Source organism: Emydura macquarii, unplaced genomic scaffold (assembly GCF_026122565.2).
Source record: "Emydura macquarii macquarii isolate MOO-44397 ecotype Brisbane River unplaced genomic scaffold, CSIRO-AGI_Emac_v2 contig_3287, whole genome shotgun sequence".
In the NCBI taxonomy this organism is placed as follows: domain Eukaryota; kingdom Metazoa; phylum Chordata; order Testudines; family Chelidae; genus Emydura; species Emydura macquarii.
The window spans coordinates 4,777,964-4,790,661 of NW_027133424.1; the positions used below are offsets into that span (position 1 = coordinate 4,777,964).

Consider the following 12,698-nt stretch of genomic DNA (forward strand, 5'->3'; position numbering starts at 1 on the left):
ATGGGGACGAACCCATGCAGTGCAGTCTGGGAGGTCACGGAGGGTGCTGCAGTCTCATTGGCTTGGTAGGGGTGGTAGAGGTCCACCAGGGGTACACCAGGTCAGTAAAAATGAATGGCATCACAACCATTGCCCTAGTAGATTCGGGGAGTGCGGTCACACTGGTCTCTGGGAAGTTGGTGGGGCGAGACCAGATGACCCGGGCCAAGCACAGGGGGATAACCTGTGTCCACGGGACTGTGAATTTCTACCCCATGAAGATTGAGATCCAGGGGAACGTTACCCGGGTGACAGTAGGGGTGGTCCCTAAGTTCCCCTACCCGGTCTTGATTGGGAGAGATTTCCCTGGGTTTGAGAACCTACTTCCCCCGGTAGAGCCCGGGGTGGAGGGCAGACCCCTGATGGAGACCGAGGCATAGGCAGCCAGCCCTGCCCCTGCTTTTGCCAAATTTGCTCCCGAAGTATTTGCACCCCCCGGGAGACCCCGACAATCCCGCCGGGAAAGAAGGGCAGCGAAAAGCTTAGGGACAAGAATACTGGCCGGGACCCAGAAAGCTGCCCTGGCTAATAGACGAACCCGTTCAGCAGACCAGGAGACTGCCCAAACTAGCGAGGAGCCAGAGGCAGGTCCCAGTGCTAGCAGGAGTGGCCCCGGGGGCGAAGGTGAGGTTGGGCCCCTAGGGGAGGGCCAGTTGGGGCCCCTGCGGGAAAATTTTGGGCAAGACCAGGCCAATGACCCACTATATGTGAATGTGAGGGAGGAGGTAGTGGAAATAGATGGCATGACTGTGGAGGGCCAGACCAAGGGCCCAGGGCCGTACTATATCCTGAGACGCGACCTGCTGTACCGGGTGACACAGATACGGGAGGAGGAGGTGGTGCAGCTCTTGGTGCCACGAAAACATACCAGGGCAGTATTAGAGCTGGCCCATAGTCATTTATTCAGAGGGCACTTGGAGGTAGATAAGACCCTTGACTGAATTCAGAGAAGGTTTTACTGGCCAGGAATATGGGCGGAGGTCCAAAGATACTGCCTCTCCTGCCCGGAGTGCCAACTACACAGCCCCCGGCCTCACCTGCGAGCCCCATTAGTGCCCCTACCCATCATTGAAGTTCCTTTCGAGAGAATAGCTATGGACCTGGTGGGACCACTAGAACGATCGGCGCGGGGCAATCGAAATGTGCTCATCATTTTGGACTATGCCACCCGGTACCCTGAAACCATTCCATTAAGGAACCCCACCTCCAAAGCGATTGCGAAGGAACTACTCCAGGTCTTCACTAGGGTGGGCATCCCCAAGGAAATCTTGACAGACCAAGGGCCCGCCTTTATGTCTAGATTAATGAAAGACCTTTGTACCCTGCTCCGCATCCAGGCCCTGCGGACCTCAGTATATCATCCGCAAACGGATGGCTTGGTCAAGAGGTTTAATTGCACCCTCAAGAGCATGATCAGAAAGGTAGTGGCACAGGACGGGAAGGATTGGGATACCCTATTACCCTACCTGATTTTTGCAATACGGGAGGTCCCTCAGGCATCCACTGGGTTCTCTCCCTTCGAGCTATTATATGGTTGCCATCCACGGGGTATATTGGTTATAGCCAAAGAAGACTGGGAGGAGCAGCTCAACTCAGGAAGAAACGTCATCGAGCACATGGCAAATATGACTCCCATCGTGCGGGATCACCTGGAGAAGGCCCAGGAGACCCAGCAGACCTACTATAACCGATGGGCCAAGGCACGGAGGTTTCAGCCAGGGGACCGGGTGATGGTGCTGGTGCCAACAGCAGAGAGCAAGCTCCTGGCTAGTTGGCAAGGTCCGTATGAGATTGTAGAAGCAGTCGGAGACCTGACTTATAAGGTGAGACAGCCAGACCACCGGAAGCCGGTACAGCTGTACCATATTAACCTACTGAAGCCCTGGCAGGACCGGGAAGCATGTCTGGTCGCCCGAGAAGCGACCCCCTCAGATGGATGCTCCACAGGCAGAGGTTAGAATATACCCTGAATTAACCCCCGAACAGCGGACAGAAGCTATCGAAATGATCCAGCGGAACCAGGACGTGTTCTCCAAGCAGCCTGGTCGGACAACGGCGGTCCACCATCACATCATCACTGACCTTGGGGTGCGGGTGATGATAAAACCATGTTGGAGCTCGGGGTGATTGAAGAGTCCCACAGCCAGTGGTCCAGCCCAATAGTCCTAGTCCCCAAGCCCGACGGTACCCTGCACTTCTGCAATGACTTCAGAAAGCTGAATGAAGTATCTAAATTTGATGCCTACCCAATCCCCCGTATCGATGAGCTAGTAGATCAGTTGGGCAAGGCCCACTACCTGACTACCCTGGACCTGATAAAGGGCTACTGGCAGATCCCCCTAGCCAAAGGTGCCAGAGAGAAGACCATCTTCTCCACGCCCGACGGCCTATTTTAATATACCGTCCTCCCCTTCGGACTCCACGGGGCCCCCGCAACCTTCCAGAGGTTAATGGACCACTTACTGCGACCCCACACCAAGTATGCGGCTGCCTATCTGGACAATGTCATCCATAGCCCCGACTGGGAAACGCACCTGGGGAAAGTGGAGGCGGTGCTCGACTCCCTCTGGAAAGCTGGCCTCACCGCAAACCCACCTAAGTGTGCAATAGGACTGGCTGAGGCCAAATACCTGGTCTACGTGGTAGGGAGAGGCCTGATAAAGCCCCAGTGGGACAAGGTGGAGGCCATCCGGGCCTGGCCCCGACTGGTCCGCAAGAAACAGGTCAGGGCATTCCTAGGGATCGTGGGGTATTATAGGAGGTTTATTTCCCACTTTGCCGCTGGAGCAGGGCCCTTGACTGACCTGATAAAAGCTCGGGGCACAGATATAGTGAAGTGGACCAACTTGGCTGAAAGAGCATTCCTGGACCTAAGGTCAGCCCTTTGTAGCCACCCAGTACTGATAACCCCAGACTTTGAAAAGGACTTCATCCTCCAAACAGATGCCTCAGAGACAGGGCTAGGGGCTGTACTCACACAAGTAATTGGTGTCGAGGAGCACCCGATCCTATATCTCAGCAGGAAACTCCTCCCCAGGGAGCAGAGGCATGCGGTGGTCGAAAAAGAGTGTCTGGCGATTAAGTGGGCCATGGAAACCCTCAGGTACTATCTCCTGGGGAGACGTTTCACCTTGGTGACAGACCACGCCCCGCTCCGGTGGATGCACACCAACAAGGAGAAGAATGCGCGTGTGACCCGATGGTTCCTCTCCCTGCAGCCTTTCAACTTCTGGGTGCAGCATAGGGCCAGAAGCCAACATGGCAACGCTGACGCCCTGTCGCGCCAGCACTGCCTGACGTCCCAAGTAGCCCAACCCCATGGTGTTGAGCAGGGAGTGGGGGGGATGTGTGAATATAGTGAAGGCAGAGGGCAATAGAAGAGTGGTGGATGGGAGATATGTGAGCCCCCGAATGCTCAGGGCTTTGTTCCCTGCTGACTAAGACAGAGCCATTAGGGGGCAATTAGGAGCAGCTGAGGCTGATTAAGGACCAGCCAGGTGCTCCATAAAAGCCCTCTGCCCCAAGCAGTCAGTGCATGAGCTGGAGGAAGTAGGAGTGCTGTGCTGAGCTGAGCAGTGATAGGAGTGCTGAGCTGATCTGTGCAGAGGAACGGACTGGAGAGCAGAGTTCTGTTGCGGAGCGGCTCAGGGGAAGGTACCAGCTCAAGAAGCCAGAAGGACTGAAGGAGGAGGAAAATTAACCCAGGGGAAGTGTGCACAGTTTGGACAGCAGTACCAGCAGCGCATAGCTGCTTCTCATAGGGCCCCTGGGCTGGGACCCGGAGGAGCGGGTGGGCCCGGGTCCCTCCTCCCTCCCCTGGGAAGAAGGGATGACGGGCAACTTCCCGGCCCACTACAAAGGAGAGCGGGAGACCCACTCTAGAGGGAAGCCGGCCATCGGCCACAATAGGTACATTGATACCATATTTGGTATTACATTGTTGCATTTGAATTCATCACAAAGTTGAGCTCCTTTAAGAGGGAATTCTGTTTTGAGGAATACTTTCTGACAAATTTCAGGAATTTAAAGCATTGTGCAAGGTTTCTTGCCATGAAACAAAATGTGCATCTGTTGGAAATGGGGGAGGAGTTAGGAGGAGAGACAGGGAGGCAGACTGCTGGAATTGGACAGAACTGGCTTATCTGTCTTTGCTTAGTATCTTTATTCTGTGCAATTAAATTCTATTCTAATATGACAGTTACTGTAACGGATGAGGTTGATATCCCTCCCCAAAACAAAATTTAATTATTAATTCAAAATCTTGTAATTGCTCTCAGCCTATAAACTGTAGCCTTAGCATTCTTTTTCTGACCTCACCCCATGTGTTTCATCATAACCACCCTCTGCCCAACAACTATAATTGCTTATGCTGATAGACTTACATTCTAGTGCCATTCTCAGTATTATTCACGGTAGAGGAGGATGCATGCAAAATAAAGGCACATTTAAAGCACTAATATCCCTGATTTTTTTTTTTTTTTGGACTGTCTTTCCTTACACTAACTGGCTCTCTAGTAGGACTAGAGTATTACACGAGACTAGTTAGTACTGTGAGCACTGGCAGGTTTCGGGAGGGGATGGGGCAATGAGGTGATGACAATAAAAAAGTAATGCTTCAGTGCTACCTATTTTGAGAGTCTCATTACTGCTTGCAAAGCACTTTGAATTTAGGGTGTCACTTATTTTGTGAGCAAAGTGGTGAATTGTTAATTTTGCAGCTAAGGAACTCAACACACTCTGAGCTTAAATGACTTATTCAGGGTCACATGGCATGTCAGTGGCTGAACTAAGAATAAAACCCAAATCTGCCATGCACTAGTGAACCGCAAGACCATCCTTTCTCTCTCAATGTTGTTCTTAATCTTTTTAAAGTAGAATAATTTTTTAAACACCTGAAATTAACATCATATTGCCAGTGAAAGGCCAAAATAATTGTAATACCTGCTGGCAGATGTCATGTTTTATCCTTATCTAGTCAAGTGAAACAATTACATATGCACATTCTCTTCTCCTGAAGAGAAGAGGGTCCTGATGCCCTAAGATAAATGTCTGTAATACTTCATCCATGCACTCTGCATGCATGGAGCTAATGTGAAGTGCTTTAGGGCTTGTCCATACCCCTTGAAAAATCCACACACCTTGAGAGACATAGCTAAGCAGGCCTAACCTAACATTGTAGACCGTGTTAAGTGTACAGAAGAATTCTCCATCAATCTAGCTAATACCTCTTATGTAGTGGATTAACTACAGCAACGGGAGAACCCCTCAAGTTGCTGTAGTGAATGTCTACACTGAAACATTACAGCTGCACTGCTGTAGTGTTGTAAGTGTAGACTTGCTCAAACTCAAGTTTCCCTCAAAATGCGGCATTACACTGTGTGTCAAACTACCAGGTTATTACACAGATATTTAGCAGTTACTTTGCAAAAAGCAGAATTAAGAGACCCTTTAAATTTCAAGCTGAGCTTTCCAGTAGGGAGGGGAGAAACGGAGATTGAACATCCGGGTGTCACTTAAAACATCTTGGATCTAGAATTGTTCATTGTGTAGCTTGACTGGCCTCTATGTAGCTTTTTCTGTGTTTGTATTGGTTTTTTTGGTTTTGTTTTGTTGCTAGGGAGGGAGAAAGCTTCCTGGATGGTTGTCTAGACAGTCCTGGTCTTCTAGATCAGTTTTGCTGTGTATAGCATTCCTAACCAACGCTGTGAATGTATGCTAAATCTGTTCTGATTCAGGATATAAATCTATTGCTGACCACTGTGTTTCTCATGCCTATTACAAGCCATCTCTCTCTTTCTGCTAAATTTAATAATGTTGTATTTCATATTGTGCCATAGTCCCTACATTGAGTGAAGCAGAGTTAAATGGAAACTTGCGCACAGTAATCTTACAGCACGGATTTTGTAGAGTGCTAGTCTCAGCACAAATTTACATAGATGCACATGGTTAGACTCAGACATGTTCTGTTTGCGTACTTTCCCAGACAGAAGCAGATTGTTACAATGGTAGAAGCTTTCTTAGGGAAACGGTAGTAGTCTATTAGAATGATAGCTAATATTGAAGTTGTTGGTTAGACTAGTGTCTAAAGATTTGCGAGAAAGGCAGGTAGCTGTTGTAGCATTTATGGCAATGATCACTATGATTAAAGTTGTAAAACATTTCATCCTAAATACCTCTTTTACTCAGATATGAAGGAAATTGTATGAGAAAATTGAGACTAAGATTCTTGCTCGGAAGGGTAGAGGTAGATTGCAGTTTCAGTATTGCAGTAATACTCTGAGGAAGCCTGCAAGCCACCCTTGGTCTCCTGACAGGATTGAACTTGTTTTTAAGATTTAACCTGTCTTAAGTTTGTGTGCATGTGTGTGGTGGTGGTGATGAAATATTAATCTTAACCTTATATGGGGGAGATGATGCTGTTCTGTGTAAGCTTGGCTTGGATGATAGAAGTTCAGTTCTTCCAATTGGTAGTGCTTGTAAATTGCACAGAACAGCTTAATTTTTTAATTTTAACTAACAACAACAAAATGCCTTGTGAACATTGTGTAACTAAATACTTTTTTGAATGTAAATATAAAACTTAAGGTTGAAAACACACATCACATTGTCATAGAAATATTTGTCAATGTCAGTATGATTATATACTAAAATCTCATTCAGGTTTAAAGATCCTCTGCTCCCCAATAAAGGAAGTGTTAAAACCAGGCAAAAATTCCAGTGTCCCGTGGATGACTTTGATTTCTGATGAATTACCTGAGAAAAGAATTGAATGCTCCCTCCTAACACTTCTTTAAAAAGAAAAGAAAAAAAAGAAACACAAAACCCACTAACCTAATGTGATATTAGACTGACAACTTATGCTGCATAGTGTGTGTGCGCACGGCATAAAGTCAAGTTATTTACTAGGTTTATAGTTGGACCCTTTTTCCAAGTGTGGCCTGATACATGTGCCATTGTCGTTGTTTCCCTAAACTAAAAATGGCAGTAGCCTTAAGTGATCCAGGTTAGGGGAGAAAAAGCAATTTCATGCTTCAGTTTGTGTGCTCCTTACTAGGCACAAATCTATTGTAGTGCAGCTATTTGACTATTTGCCTTTCTATAGAAAATTTTAGAACAGCCAAGTCCTCAGTATGGATCTGCACATACCTGCAAACCAAAACCCGGCTGGTAGGTCTAATTTTAGGCCTAATAGTACTAGCTTTAAGTGTCCCTTTCTAAATATCTTGCTTTATCATCAAAGACTGACCACTAGTATATATGAGAAACTCCTTTAAATATCTGATATACCGGATGGTGTTCCAGTAGATTGTAACCATTCTGCTTTTCACATTTCAGCCACTCTGTGTTGCCACACATTCTAAGTAAACTTGAAATCATTGCAAGCCTCAGCATTTCTTTTAAACTTCATTCTAAAGCATACTTTAATTTGTGTTCTGTGCTCATTAAACTGCTCTTGTGCTGCCATATAATACAACTAGCTATGTAAAGAGAAACTGTTAGTTATCACTTAGTATGTCTAATATCAAACAATTTTTAAAAGTTTCAGGCCAAAAAAGTTTTTCAAATGTTAAGAATACCATGGATGAAGTGAAATGTCAAGAGTTCTAAAGCTGGAGCACATTCCCATGTTAATGTTGTGGAAAGAGTGGGTGGGTGTGTGAGAGAGAGAGAATATTTGACATTAAAGAGCTTGGTATGGTGTCTGTCTGTACATACTGCAGTGTGGAAGTTTAACTGTCATCTATTTTCAGGTTCCTGAGCAGCAGCCAATTACTTTGTGCAGTGGAGCAGAAGACACCAAACATTATGAAGAGGCCAAGAAATGTGTGGAAGAACTGGCACTGTACCTCAAACCACTCAGCAGTGCGAGAGGCAAGTCTTACACACTCCTACTTCCTTTTAATGGGACAACTGGTAACCGGTAATAGTTCATCACTGTTTTTAAAAGACTGTACACCATTAAAATAATTATAGTAGAACTTGCTTGAAAAAAAGGTCAAGTCCTGTTAAAGAACTGGGCTTTCTAAGCACAAAGGTTATTTTGTCAATAAAAAAAGAATGGACTTATTTTATTTTTTTAATATAAAAAGTATCTTGCTTGCTGTAAAATCATAATGCTACAAGTCACTGGTAGTTTTTATCTTGATGTAGCTAGTCAAGGTCAACCCTATACTCTTCACCTGTGGTTTACCTCCACTGATGTCATTGAGGTAGAAGTCAACTGTTTTGTTTTAATTATCTCACTGTAAAAACTCCATTTTGTCGTGAAGATATAACCTGAAACAGTCAAGTAAAAATTTCTTGTATGTCTTATGGATCAATCCAAGAAACTTGGAGTTATATTGTCCAACCAGCAGATGGGAACATGAAGTTTAAGAAAGTCAATGTTATCCTGTAACAGGATGGCTTGCCTCTTAATGGGGTTGGAGCTAGCCAACACTAATTACACATCTCCTTATATAGCAATGGATCCATCTGAGTGATCCTGTTCGAAAAATTGTAGTACTCTTATAGAACTCTTTTATGTAAATGTCTGTATGCTGGTTTAGGTAAATGTAAATATCTGTTAGACGCCTGCTACCCAGAGATAGCTATGAAGGGTGAAAGAGATGAGGCCCCATCAGCGAGTCTGTGGTGGAGTAGGTACTAGTATTTCTATGAGACTGCTTTCTTTAGAGTTGCTCAAGGATTTCATCTTTCATATCTGCCTTTGGTTAAAAGGTTTTTGACAAATTTCATCTTCACCCCATTCTGAGTCTCCTAGCAAAGCTATGAGCAGCTGAAGCACTAGAGCTGTCTAGTGAATAGATTTTTCAAGCACTGACTGAAATGAACCTTTTTAAAGTTGAGTGAATTTTTGACAGGTTTGGATGTAGAGTTCATGCACTAAAGTGAAGTGTAGCAGGGACTGGTTTGCACTTCTAAACACAGAAGTTGAAAGTTGGCTTGGTTAGAGGGATGTGACACCTTTAACGGATTTAGATAATTTTGTAGAAAGAGAAATTTGGCTCACTGTCTTTGTATGCTTTTGTTCTGAAGGTGTGGGTCTGAACAGTACCACTCAGAGTGTGCTAAGTCGCCCCATGCAGAGGAAGCTTGTGACATTAGTTCACTGCCAGTTAGTAGAGGAAGAAGGGCGGATCAGGGCCACACGTGCAGCACGATCACTGGGTGAAAGAACAGTCACAGAGCTTATTCTTCAACATCAAAATCCCCAACAACTTTCTTCCAACCTCTGGGCTGCAGTGAGGGCCAGGGGCTGCCAGTTCCTTGGTCCAGGTACGTATCAGTAAGATCACTAGTTCTGCATTAGCAGGATTGGAGAAAGAAAGATGATAGTCTTATTGGGCAATGGCTTCTCTTCAGAGATTCTGCAGGAGGTCTTCTGACTTAATTATAACTCTGAACTGTTTTTGTTGTCTTTCAAATATTTTTAGTGCTTTATTTTGTCTTTTGTTCATTTGCAAAGGTCAACAAAATCTGAGGTCTTTAATTGTTGACATCAACAGAGAAGACTGAATAGTTTGCCTCAGGGTGGATGGGTTTAAATCAGTGATTTTAAAATCACTAATTTTAATCATGGTTTAAATCAGCGATCAAGGAACTTTCATTTAAATGATCGATTTGCATTTGTACTTTAGGAAAGACAGCGAGGTTGATAAACATTAAAACATGTTGATTTGCAAATATATAGAACTTCTGCACTAAATTTGGTACTTTTTTGATAGCCAGGAGAATACATGATATGTATACGTGGCTATATATGCAATTATAGCTTAATGTACATATCCTTAATGTTTACATTTGTACAATGTTAGAAAGTGGTGAATGATGCATTTTTTTATTTACTAAATGATTTAATTTATACTTGTGATTTGTGTCTGCCTGCATTTGGAATGAAATTGAATTAAACTAGAAATGCAAAAAAAGCATTTTAATTTTTTCTAGTTATGTATATAAACACTTAAGTAGTTATATTTAAGATAAAAGGTTTATCAAAACATGTTTATCTTTTTTAAAACTGATAGTTAGGAAGTATCTATAGCTAGTGAATTGAACTGTTTCTTGTCCTCACCTCCTTCATGATTTTAGGACTGGTAGATCTCATCCTCTTGTACCTCATTTTTATTCATAGATTGGAAGAGGGAAAACAAGCTTTCCTGCTTTTTCATCTCCCAGTTTATTTCTCAACTTTGAGTGAACTAGTCATTGAACTGAACTAGTTGAAATAAACCGAACTAAAACATTCGTTCTCTACCTGCAGACAAGGCTATTGCTGTCAAAAGCTGATATAGCAGTACAACAATCCTAACCACCATACAGCTCAGTCAACCCATCCTGGGTGCTTAGCCAATAAGTTCTGCAAGTTCAGTGATTTGACATTCTTTAAAACTTTGGCAGCAAACATATAGTGGTTGAATATTTTTAATTTAATTTAAATAATTGTAATAGATTACAGTAAGTTTAGGCCTTAATATAGGCTCTCATAATTAAAAATTTATTTTAAATAAATGTGTTTTTAAAAGGAAAAATGTATTTAATTTAATTTTAAAATGTGGGTGTGTGTTTTGTATTTTGAAAAAAAAATCTATATTTATCCACCCTGGTTTACCTCTCCCATTTGTTCCTTGTTTTGGGAGAGCATAGCCCTAGTAAGGAGAGCACAGTATTAGAGAGGAGTAGACTGATTCTTTTCTCAGCTGTGCCCCTTACCTGTGTGTGTTCAGCTCTCCTGAAAATGAGGGATTCTTTTTTCTCCAAAGCCTGTGAAAAAAGAGAAGGCTGGGCATGCACCATCTGCTGCTCCATTACATGGAACAGTGAAGCTGGGGGGGCTCTGACTGCAGTGGGATGGGAGGCAGTTAGGAAGGTTGGAGCTCAGGCAGCTTGTTTGCCTATTGCTGTTCCTGCACCTCTACCCCCATTGAGGCTGTAATGACTTCTCCCCAGCTTGGTGAATGTGCTTTCTCTGTCTGCATGTGCTCTATCCTTCCTTTTGTTTGGATATCTTGGTGAAGGAGAGAAGTTTGCTGGTTCCAATTCCCACACCCTCTGTCTCTCTCTCTTCTTAATGCAAGAGTGTTGAAAGGGTCTTCCACATGCCCTACCACCTTCTTGGAGCTTTGGAGTGATTTTGCCTGCCCCTCTAGGTTAGCTACTGTATCCATATGTAGGGAAAGCACAGCATTAATGCAACATCACTTGGTGTGTCTCATCTTTTTTTGTGTGCGCTTTTGTTGCTTTGTATTTCCAGCAATGCAAGAGGAAGCACTGAAGCTGGTTTTGCTGGCTTTGGAAGATGGATCTGCTTTGTCACGAAAGGTCTTGGTTCTATTTGTGGTGCAGAGGTTGGAGCCACGATTTCCTCAAGCTTCCAAAACCAGCATTGGGCATGTTGTCCAGCTTCTTTACAGAGCCTCCTGCTTCAAGGTATGAAGTAAATTGTGTTTGGAAGTTCCACAATTCAGGAAAGATTTATTTGTTATATCACAGAAAATGCTAAGACCTCATTAAATTGGAATCGCACACCAGTCTACTACTAAAGAAGATTTTTGTTTGCTCACATTTTTTAATTTAGTTATCCTATACCATTAGTTATCATTGGTTGTTAGTTATCAGTTGTTCACAGTCAATTTAGAAGGACAAATCGAGTGGGGTCCCAGAGGGATCAGGTCTGGGTCCAGTTCTGTTCAATATCTTCATGAATGATGTATATAATGGCATAGAGAGTACACTTATAAAGTTTGCAGACAATACCATGCTGGGAGGGATTGCAAGTGCTTTGGAGGATAGGATTAAAATTCAAAACAAACTGGAGAAATGATCTGAAGTAAATAGGATGAAATTCAATAAGGTCATATGCAAAGTACTCCACTTAAGAAGGAATAATCAACTGCGCACGCATAAAAAGGGAAATGACTGCCTAGGAAGGAGTACTGCAGAAAGAGACCTGGGGTTTATAGTGGATTACAAGCTAAATATGAGTCAAGCAAACATCATTTTGGGATGTATTAGCAGGAGTGTTGTAAGCAAGACGTGAGAAGTAATTCTTCCACTCTACTCTGTGCTAATGAGGCCTCAGCTGGAGTTGTGTGTCCAGATCCGGGCACAACATTTTAGGAAAGATGTGGACAAATTGGAGAAAGTCCTGAAGAGAGCAACAAAAATGATGAAAGGTCTAGAAATGACCTGTGAAAGAAGATTGAAAGAATTGGGTTTGTTTAGTCTGGAAAAGAGAAGACGTGGGGGGGATTGTTACAAGGAGGACGGTGAAAAATTGTTCTCCTTAACCTTTGCGGCTAGGTCAAGAAGCAGTGGGCTTAAATTGCAGCAAGGCACGTTTAGGTTGGACTTTGGGGAAAAACTTCCTAACTGTCAGAGTAGTTAAGCATGAGAACAAATTGCGTTGGGAGTTTGTAAAATCTCTGTCATTAGAGGTTTTAAAGAACATATTAGACAAACACCTGTCAGGAATGGTCTAGTTATTATCTTGTCCTGCCTTGAGTGCAGGATACTAGACTAGATGGCCTGTTGAAGTCCTTTCTAGTTCTATACTTGTATTTTTAGAGAGTGGGTCTCTTTTATGAAGTCCCAAATTCATAGAGAGTTCACTGGACTTCACTGAGGGGCAGTTGGGCTGAAATTTGGTTTTAAGTTGC

General features: G+C 43.8%; 1 protein-coding gene across 9 annotated transcripts in view; it reads left to right on the plus strand.

The window, feature by feature from the left end:
- RC3H1 (ring finger and CCCH-type domains 1) overlaps positions 1 to 12,698 on the plus strand; it is a 100,007-nt gene that overhangs the window by 42,152 nt on the left and 45,157 nt on the right. For all 9 annotated transcript variants that reach the window (XM_067532452.1, XM_067532451.1, XM_067532453.1 and 6 more), the window contains exons 3-5: positions 7,791 to 7,911; positions 9,079 to 9,318; positions 11,294 to 11,469. In XM_067532452.1, coding sequence (XP_067388553.1) covers positions 7,791 to 7,911; positions 9,079 to 9,318; positions 11,294 to 11,469 — 537 coding nt within the window. The remainder of the gene's footprint in view (positions 1 to 7,790; positions 7,912 to 9,078; positions 9,319 to 11,293; positions 11,470 to 12,698) is intronic.